Source organism: Thalia democratica, chromosome 5, assembly GCF_965202585.1.
Source record: "Thalia democratica chromosome 5, ktThaDemo2.hap1.1, whole genome shotgun sequence".
Taxonomy (NCBI): domain Eukaryota; kingdom Metazoa; phylum Chordata; class Thaliacea; order Salpida; family Salpidae; genus Thalia; species Thalia democratica.
The window spans coordinates 15,487,525-15,499,315 of record NC_139169.1 but is presented as its reverse complement, the minus strand read 5'-3'; the positions used below and the strand labels follow the sequence as shown (position 1 = coordinate 15,499,315).

The 11,791-nt window shown below is 26.6% G+C and overlaps 1 protein-coding gene across 1 annotated transcript; it reads left to right on the top strand.

Annotated features, from left to right (window-relative positions):
- Positions 1-2,806: 2,806 nt before the first annotated feature.
- LOC145836123 (uncharacterized) lies at positions 2,807-8,230 on the top strand. The gene is made up of 5 exons (XM_082943932.1): positions 2,807-2,888; positions 4,932-5,107; positions 6,057-6,218; positions 6,731-6,841; positions 7,890-8,230. The coding sequence occupies exons 1-5, from the start codon at positions 2,807-2,809 to the stop codon at positions 8,112-8,114; spliced, it is 756 nt and encodes a 251-aa protein (XP_082800058.1). The 3' UTR covers positions 8,115-8,230.
- Positions 8,231-11,791: the final 3,561 nt, after the last annotated feature.

Below are 11,791 nucleotides of genomic sequence, written 5' to 3'. Positions count from 1 at the left end.
ATTAGTTGTACGATGGCAATATCATAAAGTGGCTGTGTTTAAAATTATAAAACGGATGAGCTAACACTCTGAAAATAAAAAACGCTTAGGTAAAACATTTTCTTTATTCTGGCAACGTTATTAAACTATAATAATGGAATGGAACTGTATGATTATTTTTCAATGCTTTTTAACAATTTTTATTTTATGCATTATTTTTAAATGGTAAAAGTTGAGATTCACGTCAAGTTTTTTCTTATGGTTAATAAACTAAAGCACAAAAAGACAACGATAAATAAAATTAAAGCTAACCTTTTATTTAGTTAACGTTTGATGCAGAACAAAACTAAATTTACAACTACGATATACGTTTTATCATTTAGGTATAACAATTTATTTGTAGTCTTAGATGAACATAAATTTAACTGTATTGTAGTCTCACAATATTTATCTTAAAAATTTTGTTAAAAACAAAAGTAATTAATTTGATTTTTTTTTTCGCGCATAAACTAGATTAAAGTTTTTTTTTGTAATCTTTCTACTATTAAGACATATTCAACCTTGATATAAAATTGACCATTTTTTGTTAATAAAACGACCATTTTTGTACTCTCCTAGTTCTATTCTGTTACCTTATGTAAAAATTCTTCCACCCTTAAAAGCCCAAAGAAAAACCGAAGTGAGCAAATCTCATAGATTCTTAAAACAAAATAAAACGGTTAGTATTCTACTAATGTTTAATTTTATTAACTCTTATTGTTTAAAAGCGTTTTGCTACATTAAAAATCACTATATAAATCAACTGATATTTGACAAAAAAATTCAATTATGTTTTACTTACAACAAAATTAAAGTATAGGAAGGGTCAATAATATCAGGGCTGTCACATACTTAGCTCTCTAAGAATAAATAAGTCTAGTTTTAAGTCATGAAAAACCTTGACCAACTGAGGCTAGTTTTAATATATTTACAAAAACTCAGCTTGACTGAGACTAGTTATAAATTTATTTAAAATCTTGTGTTTATTTTGATATCTTTTAAAAATATTCAATTTCTTTACTTGAAATTTTTTAGTTTGTAATTAATTATTAATATTTAAACATTTCAAGATCTATAAATGTCTAACTTTCATTGTAATTTAAATTAGTTTTTTGCTTATATATACCACTCTTTAAGATTAGCTTGTGTACTTAGTCTAATCTTTAGTCAATCAGGCTTATTTTCTGAATCAAAAAGTGGTTAACATGTAATAGTGTCGAACTAACTTGTTAAATTTTAAATACTAAAACTCTGGTTGTTGTAAAAGTTAGATCATCGATATTAAAATTATATTGAAATGGATAGGGTAAACTGGTAAATTTAGAGTTAGCGTGTAAAAGTTACCGAGTTATTAGTAAGAAAAAAAAACGATTAAAAGTGTTAACATATTCTTAAACACTAGCGGCGCTAAAGAATGCAAATTGGGGTGCACAGAATTTTAAATTTGTGATTTAGGGTTCACGAATTCGAAATAGCGTGCCGACCACTGCTCTAAACAACTAGCTACTAAATAAATATAATTTTCAGCCTTTCATCTATTAGACTAAACAAAACGTTACTATCTATATTAACTTAAAAACTTTAGATATAATCAAAATAAAATTACTAAAGTAAGGTTAACCTTTAAGTTATCGAGTTATACACCACATGCTTGAACTATTTCTTACAAGCTTAAAAAAGCTAAAAAAATAATGAGAAATTCTAAATCGTTCGAAATAAAGCAACCAATAAAATGAAAGAATAGAAATAAAACTAAACGAAAATTAACTAAGTTATGTGTTTACTTAAAAAAGTTTTATTAATAATGTACTAAAAAACTTGTCTTATACAATAAAAATGAAAATATAGTCTAAGCATAAAACTCAAAAGAATAAACATAGAAGTAAATAACATTTATAATCTTAAAAAATTTAACTAAAACTTAATTTATTAAACGAGATAAATAATGGTAATAGCCGACATAAAAATACTTGAAAAATGGGTCACAATTTTTAAATAAGGTAAAATTGTAAATATCTGAATTAATTTTACTTTGTAGTTTTATTAGTATTTTATGCTAAAAGTTAATCTTTTTTTTAATTGGTAAACTTAGAAATACTCGTGAAAGTATGAAAGAAAGAAAAAACCTCTACAATTACATACGACTACAATTGAATTTTAAGTTTCCCAGCGTTCATGCGTTGTATAGACATTTTAAAAATTTAGGTTTAAACTTCTTTTATGTAGTTCAAGTAGCCTTACTTATTACTAATTTGTACCAGTTTGTAAAACTGTTCTAATTTTATTAAACTAACCTAATATTAAAAAGTGTTAGTATATATTTAAAATCTCTACGTCAATTTAGCTTTTAATTGTTAAGCGTTATTGAACTTATAGATCTAAATCAATAGTTCCTAAAATTTTCTTTAGGTTATATGGATGGTTAGCTTGTTCTTGTTAATGTTTATAAGTATTATTGATAGCTGTTTATACTTTTCTGACAAAATTAATCTTGTGCTATCACAAACAAATATAAACCTATGAAAAAAATTTTAGTGTTAAAATAATTTAGTGACATGGCTTTTAACTTGAAAAAATTAAACTAGTAGTTATTTAAATTGCAGTTTTGTTTGATTAAAAAGTTGTATTGCAACTAAAATATTATGTTACCTTCAAAACAACTTTTGTAAGACGCAACTCACAACAAACTATAACCGCTGTACGCCGCCCAAGAGTAAGAAAGACATTTTTTCTTTGAGGATAACGCAAATAACAATACAGTTGAATACTTTTCGCACAACTAGCAGCCATGAAGATTATTTGCGCCGGAGCTCCGAAAACCGGTACCAAGTCGCTCGCAAAAGCATTGAGATATCTCGGATATGAAAATGGTTTGTTACAGTTTTCTGTTTATCTATTAAAGAATTTTTTTGTTTCTCCAAAACTAGGTTTTCACTGGTATTTTTAGTTTTGACTACAAAGTTCACCTTGGAAGTTAACTTTTTTGTTTGAAAGAGGTATCTCAAAAAAGTATAACTTATTTGAAAATTGTTTAGAACATTTGATTGTTTTTAGCAGAGATTGATAAAAAAATTTTAGAACCAAAACACTAGTTAGTTACAAATTCTTTTTATTATCTGGCCTTTTTTTGTTGTAGACATTAGTTAACACTTATGTTTCACAAAGTTGACTAATGAACAAATATATATGTTTATTTGATCATGAAGTTAATCATTACACATTGTATGCTGTGTACAGAAATGTTTTACAAAGAAAAAAATAACAACGAAAATAATAAAAATTTAAAACAAGTGCAACTTTTTGTTCTTGTAAAGCACTTCAAAATAACTTGGTTGCAGGATAAAATTATATTTATGGGTCTAAGAAATACGACAAAAATGTTAATATAAATTTCATTAAGTTTAGTGAAAAATAGCTTAATTCCACCATTTTCTTTTTATCATCAATCTTTTTATTGTAAAATGCTTTAGAAACTCCATTTAATTATTAATTTTTTTTTTTTACAGTTTATATAAATTATAATTATTTAATGTACAAACTAACTGTTCATAATACATTAATGAGTAAAACATTTAGTAAATTTAAGTTCTAGTTTATAAAATTAGTACTATTCACTCTAGTAAATTTTGAAACACAATTTTTTGATGCCTGAAAGCTTTAAGTTCAAACTTAAATACAACGTTAAACGTTTTTATTTATTTTTTTAAATGTGATTGTTTTTTTAAAAATCTATAAATACATTTTGTGTTTAAAAAACGTGCTTTGAAAATACAAAAAAAAAAAAACAATAAAAAATTACAATCGAGGTTCTGTTTTTTAATTTTGTTAGGTTTAATTGATTTGATAATGGTTTATGGTTAAACGAACTTTATGTTTGTAAAATTCGAAAATAAAAGTTTTATGATTAACACTGAGTCATTTTTAAGCAAAAATGAACTGTTTTATACTTACTTATTTTAAAACATGACTAATAAACAATAAGAAGACAAACACTAGTAACAAGGTTCAATTGCATAAAACGTTTTCTGTTTGGTGTAATTTAAACTACTTCAAATACAAAATTTATTAAGTTACGATTATTGAAAAAAAACGTACAAAGTTTTACTATGAAAGTTTACCATGTTTGTGCAAAGATAAGTTTGAAAGTTGGTAAATAGCGACTTTAAAAGTCGGTTAAATTTTTTGTTTTAATTTCAAACTTAATTAACCTCTAAACACAACTTTCAAAACTTACTTATCAAAAAACGACTCAATAAGCGAAATGTTGTTTCGTGCACCATGTCCTAGGACCAATTATTTTTTTAATGTCTTTCAATGTACAACATAAAATTGAATTTGATCTAGATATATCCAAGCACTCACTAACTATTTTGACCTGTAAGGTGTTTTTAAACTTAAAAATGTGTTCAAAGCAAATTTAGATTTTAAAAAAATAAAAATAACTTTTAAACTTATCTGTAAGCAAACTTTAGTAATCATTTTATTTTAACTTTTAGAATACTTTTACTTAATGTGTACGTTATTTCTTGGTCGCCGTTAACTTTTTCTTTTAAATCTAGTTACTTGTTAAAGGCTACTGGCTCATATACAACAACAGCAAATATATAAACTTTAGATTGGCTTGTAAGGTTTAAAACTTATAGAAAATTTTTCATTTTGATGATAAGTAAACTATTGATTGTATGATGCACAAACTAATTTACATATCTAACTAAGCAACGTATACTTAATAACTTAATTTAAGTAATTTGAATATAACCTTATATTTAAATATTTTGAACACTAGTCTGCTATTTTACTTGATTGAATTAAACAAGGTTTTTTATCAAACACAAATATGTTTGATCAATTTCTATCTTTGTGATCCAATTGTAACAAAACAAATAAATTTTTATATTATATTTTATCTTTAGTATACGATTTCGAAGAAAGCATTGAATTCGCGTTTGAGGAATGGGAGGAAATATTTTTGAACAAGACTGAAAATTACGACAAAATAATAGAAAAATACAGAGATGTCGATGCAGTTGTAGATTTTCCACACGCTTATTTCTTCGATGAATTTCTCAAACAATGGCCGGATGCAAAAGTATTTGTTTTTAACTTTAACTAAAAATAGAAACGGTTTATTTTTTTCTGTTTTTATTAATGGAACTTTATTTCTAACTTCTTGTTTAGTATGTTTAACTTGAAAACTTTCGATGTCATAATGCTGTTGCCTAGTTTAAAAAAACATTTTTGTTTTAAAAAAAGTTTTATACATTAGTTTTTTAATTACTGACGATTTATTGTAACCGACTTATTTTAATTTAAAACTATAATCACCATCTAATTAATCAAACTGATGAGTAATAAAAAACACTTATTCAGAGTTTTTCACAAAAATTTTTTTTTTATTAAAGATAAGTAAGTAAATATAGCAAACTAAAGCTTTTTCAAACGTGTTATTTTTAAACGGTAAAAATTGTTCTGATATAAATTACAAACAAAAATAAGTAACTGTCAATTATTTTCTTTGTTTTTACAGGCAAAAATAAATAAGATAAGTAACAGTAAAATGACTTTTTTAAACTGCAAAAAATTTCTTGTAAAGTCCAAAAATAATTATCATACTACAAGTTAAACGGCTTGTCTTCTTTATTTTGAAACAAGTTCGTTAAAACCACTTGAAATACGTGAGCTTTTAAAACATCAGTCACCTTGTTTTACATAAAACTGTTTCCTAAAACGTTTGCGTATTTTTTTTTTTAAATTAGCTGTATTTAAAAAAAAAATCAATTTTTATTTTAACATTTTGTTATTTTTACGATAAAAGTTATGCTAAATGCTATATCAACTATCTTTCATATTTTTTAGAAATTACAACTATTATTCCTAAAATAACTTTTGCATAATTTGAATTATGGTTTAGGGTTTATTACAAAAGCTTTAACTACTGTAAATGCTTTAATTTTAGAACTCTTTGTACAATTCTTCTTGACAGCAAAAGAGATTTTTAATACCTTATTTTTATTATAAAGCTATTTTATAAACTACAGGTTATTCTGATGGTAAGAGACAAAGACGCATGGTTCAACAGTTTCAAGACGATGCTGGAATACGGCAAGAGCACTTACTGGTACATCAAGTACATAGAACATTTCTCGAAAAGTTTAAGGAGATTTTTGAGGTGGGAAGAAGCAATGTTCAACGCCACTTTAGTGAGTGAAAGTAGAAAGTTTTGTTTTGCCTCGAACGTTTGTATTTTTTCGAATTTGAGCTAAAGTTAGTTTTTTCTGAGTTATGTTTAAACCTTTTTGTTAAATCCTTGGTATTTAAAATTTTATTTTGAAATTATCTTAATTTTAGTTTTTGTTTATTTGATGAGAATGTAGTCTTTAATTTAGAAGTTTTAATGGAGGTTTAAAATTATCTGTATGTTTTAACTTCAATATATACTTAGTTAAGAATAAAATGTAAGCTAAGACCACTCTTTCATATAAGGTATGAAATAAAACCTTAGTTTAAAGTTTCAAAATTTTTTTATGTTATTGAAACGTTACATATATTATCAAAGTACTTAAGCATGGCTTAAACTGCTGAGCATAATTTGATTTTTTTTTTGTACAAAAATAAGACTCTGCAAGTCAGAACGACTTCGAGATTGAATTTATTTTTCTACTTCTACGGTTATTTCCTATTTCTACCAGTTTTAAGTAACTTTTTTTTCAAGGGCCCACACGAACCGAAGAAACTTTTATGGCAGAAATGGTTTTTACGTCATAATGCTTACGTCAAAAGTGTCGTTCCACATGACCAGCTGCTCATATTCGACGTTAAACAAGTTTCCAACATTTTCTATTTTTAAATTGTGTATTGTTTAAAGTGTCGCTTAATGATAGTAAATAAGTTTATTTTTTATGGCTAACATTCGACGATAAATTAGTTGTTGAATTAATTTGTTTACTTTTCTACGAATTTGGTTTAAAATCATCTATGTAGTAAAAAATGAGTTTTAAAGTTTCTGTGCTAAAAATATTTGAAAAGCTCAAAATACAGCAAGGAAATAGCTACTAAAGTACAACTTATTCTTAGGTAGTTTGATTATACTAGAAAATACAAGAATTTATAAAAGAATTATTAAAGTATTATATTTTTTTATGTGATAGTTTTAAGGTATATAGAATTTAAGTATAACTTATGCGTAATGTTTCAGTTTACAAATTTAAGCAAAAGTTATTCACTGGACTAACTTTAATGCTTAAAATACAATGATGACTAAGCTTACAAATTAGTAAGCGATTAAACTGTCACAAAACGTTAGAATGACAAACTTATCAAAGTTAAAAGTTTATTGTTAAATGTTCGCTTAACTTTAATTTCAATCAAAAATAACGTTTATATGGTGTTTAGATAAGTTTGTATACTAAGTTTAAAGAGTAATTGTATAATGACGTTCAAATATAATTTTAATTTTCTATGAACTTACGTTTCAACTTTAGTTTGAATTTTGAACTTTAGTTTGAGCTAAACTCGACTACAGTTTGTCATTTTAAGCATATATTTCTGCATTTTTTGTAGCTTTATTGTGTTTTAAGCGGAAGTAACCTACTCATTTGTAATAATCATTTGACTTTATGTACTGTTTTGTGCTTCTGTTAAAACAAATTTTATAAAAAATTAATGTTAATTTTTAAGTTTACTACTACTTTTATATTCATAAGTTTTTAAATTTAAATTAAGTTTAGTAATTAAAAAGTTCAAATATTTTTATAGTTGTAGCAAAAACTTGTGAAATACAAATAGGTTCAAGTTATGAAAATATTCATGCAAAAACTATAACTAAAAACGTTTTTCATATTTATGTAAAAAATTAAAAATTGCTATATTAGGGTTGGGGACCCTTGTGCAAGTTCCTGGGAAATAAAACGCCAGAAACGTCGTTTCCGCGGGAAAACATTCGAAATGCGCGGGGGAAATTGTCGGTGGTCGACAGAACGATGCAGGACACGTGGATAATGAGGAAGAGCAGGAATGAACTGATAACTTTCTTCTCAATAATAACTGTAGTGTTTGCAGTAATTAATTATTTAATATGGTTATATTTTAGTAATTAAGAGGTTGAAAAGAACTTAAAAAAATTAACATCTTTTCTGATATGAATTTCAAAATTTCTTTGTAATAACAACTTAATTTTTCACTACGACAGTTTATTTTATATGGATTTATTAGGTGTAGGTTTTGTAATTAAGACCTATAATAAATCTTAAGAACGTAACAAATTTTATTTTGGAGCCGCAGTTTCTCAATTACAGCTGTCGTGTGTGGATTAGTAATTTACTTTGTTTGATTTTATTCAGTTTAAATGTAAAACTTTTCTTTATTTTTAAAAATTTGTTACTTTATATGGAAAACTAAATTAAACATCTGCAAAAAAAATCGCTTTTATTGAATATAGTTTTAGTACAGTTTAGAATATGTTTAAAAGTATAAAAAACGAAAGTAATTTCTGTAGATCATTATTATTCTTAAGCATTTAAAAACCTTGAAAAAAATGTTTTAAATAAAAAATCAGTTTATATGGACTTTGCTTTTATTTTTCTAAGAAATTGGTTTATAGTTTTCAAATGCATACTAAGATGCTTTTGCTTTAATTAAAATTAAACTTTCTGAAACAGAAATCATCCAGTTTAATTGTTTTACTCAGTTTAATTCTTTTTATAGGTTTGTTTTACGATAATTATAGGTTTGTTTTACGATAACAAAGCATTTTTTTGAATTTGAACAAAAAAGTCAAAACCTTCACTTTAGTAATTTTATTTTGATTATATCTAAAGTTGTTAAGTTAATATTGATAGTAACTTTTTGTTTAGTCTAATAGATGAAAGGCTGAAAATGATATTCATCTAGTAGCTAGTTGTTTAGAGCAGTGGTCGGCACGCTATTTCGAATCCGTGAACCCTAAATCACAAGTTTAAAGTTCTGTGCACCCCAATTTGCATTCTTTAGGGCCTTTAGTATTTAAGAATATGTAAAAACTTTTAATCGTTTTTTTTTCTTACTAATAACTCGGTAACTTTTACACGCTAACTTTAAATTTACCAGTTTACCCTATCCAGTTCAATAAACTTTTAATATCGATGATCTAACTTTTTCAACAACCAGAGTTTTAGTATTTAAAAAGTAAGTTCGACACTATTACATGTTAACCACTTTTTGAGTTGGAAAATAAGCATGAGTGACTAAAGTAATTTAATACTAATTAACAATACATTTAATAAAATCTTTAAAGTTTAACTTTATATACTCAGCATCCTTTTGATTACGCATTTTAGGCACTTTAAAATGTGAATTCAAAGGAAGTGTATCTACCGAAGTTGTTTTTAATTAATATTTTAGTTAAGTAAGGAGTATACTGTAAGACAAAGCTTGGCAGCCTTTTAAAGTAAATTCCGAATTGTACTCAGAGAAATAACTCGTATGTTGAAATAAGTTAAAAAACATCTTTAGTAGGTTATATTTTTTGAGAAGAACTATACTTAATATCAAGATAAGTACGAGAAAACAAGAAGTATTTATTCTATAATTGAAAAGTAAAACATATAGTCGTAAAAACATTTTGTTAAAAGTTTAAGAAATTAATCAAGTAAAACGTTTTTTTTTAGATATCAAGTTTTAAAATATTACTACTAAGTAGTTTTTTAAATAAAACTTTGTTTTTGTTTTATTTGAAATAATTTCAAAGTGATCTGATTAAACTTTTACTGTAAAAATTATTGACTTTTAAATAGAAGCTTTAAAAATAAGAAAAAACATTACACTGTTAAATTTTAGTATTTTGCTACTCTACTAAAGTATTGGTATACGAACTGATGTACACATAATTTATTATGGAGACTGTATGTGAACTGTATTTGACGATTGAAACTTAGATACCAAGTCAATGCTCTATAGCAGTGGTCTTCACGCATTTTGCTTTGTAACACGAAACTCATGTAAGGTTACAAATACACTAGATATTACGGGAAAATTTTGGGGAGTTTTGAGCTTGGACTGCAAAGGACTTTTTATTCAAGTTTATATGTATAGATTTTAATTAAAGTGAAGACCACTGCTCTATGGATATATAGTTAAAGTTTTCTATAACTGGATCAATTTATAAAACTCTTAAAAGTTTGTTTAAAATGTTTTTTAAATGCTAATAATTTTTTCTTTAATTTTAAATTGAAAAGATCAAGTCTTAATTACAACAACTTTGTCGAATTAAAATAACCTAAAATAGAATATATATATATATACATATCTATTTGATATAGTGAGCTTTTATCCTGCCATATCAGCAACAATTTTGGAAAACTCCTTCAATTTTGCTGCAGGCCTAACTAAAATCACGGAAAATGAAAAAGAGCTAATCAGACATTGCTGTAAATCAATACTGTTCCACGAGGGTGAACCATGGTCAAAAAAGCATAACAAGAACAGCTTTGATGTACCAATGGGAAGCTTTCATGGCGCAGAAGTTTGCGAACTGGTTGGCCTATACATTTTAGATAAATTGAAGAAGGAAAAGATCTTTAGAGATGGTAATTTTGGTATATACCGTGACGATGGTTTAGCAGTGGTGGACATCCTACCGGGACCAGATATGGAGAGAAAAGTCTTTAAAAACATTGGTTTTGATGTCACCATCGAAGCCAATCTGTTTGTAACAGACTTCTTAGATGTAACATTATATCTTCAAATGAAAGCCATAAGCCGTATAGAAAACCAAATGCGCATACGGTTTATGTGAATAGCAAGTCAAACCATCCAGAGCATGTGTTAAAACACATACCGGTTGCAGTGAACAACCGCCTCCAGAAGACTTCTAGCAGTCAAAGCATTTTTAAGGAAACAACCCAACAATACCAGGAAGCTATAAGAGAAAGTGGATACGATCACGAGTTAGCCTATAGCCACAAAAACGAGAAGGGTAACAACAAGAAAAGAAGGAGAAGAAATATTTTATACTTCAACGCTCCATTCTGCAAAAGTGTGGCAACACGGGTTGGGAAGCGCTTCCTAGAGATTGTGGACAATAACTTTACTGAAAACCATCCATATTGTAAAGTTTTTAACAGGAAGACACTAAAAGTGTCCTACTCCTGCATGCCAAACATGAAACAACTTATAATGGCACACAATCGAAAGATGTTAGACACGCAGTACAAAAAGAGGCGAATGTGTGACTGCAAAAAACAAGAATGCCCGGTAAATGGAAGTTGCCTGATGGAAAATGTTATATATAAAGCGACAGTCATATCTGATAACCAGACCAAGTTTTATGTAGGCTCGACTGGACTATCGTTCAAGAATCGCTACACAAAGCACAAGTACAGCTTCAAACACGAAAAACATAAAAATACGACAACTTTATCGCAGTACATTTGGAAACTAAAAAATAACGAAGTTAATTTTAAAATTAAGTGGGAAATATTAACAAGAACGAAAAATAAATACAGTTTAAAAAACGGATGTAAATTGTGCAATGCGGAAAAAATCGAAATTTTAAAAGTTAAGAAATCTGAATCTCTAAACAAAAGAAACGAATTACAAACTGGCTGCATACATTATAGAAAGCAATTTAACTAAAAACTCTGTTAATAATTTTGTCTAAAATCAACTATCTATTATTACGTAATACCTAATTTTGTATAATTTTATTGCTGTACTTACAAGTTTGCTTTTCATTGAATAAAACTTGGCTGAGGACGCGTATTAAACGCAGAAACAGCTGTACCAAGCAAAAGTTTAT

Coding starts and splice junctions, on each gene's coding strand:
- LOC145836123 (XM_082943932.1), top strand. CDS start 2,807: ATGAAGATTATTTGCGCCGGAGCTCCGAAAACCGGTACCAAGTCGCTC. Junction 5,108..6,056: donor AACAATGGCCGGATGCAAAA/GTATTTGTTTTT, acceptor TATAAACTACAG/GTTATTCTGATGGTAAGAGA. Junction 6,842..7,889: donor TCATATTCGACGTTAAACAA/GTTTCCAACATT, acceptor TTGCTATATTAG/GGTTGGGGACCCTTGTGCAA.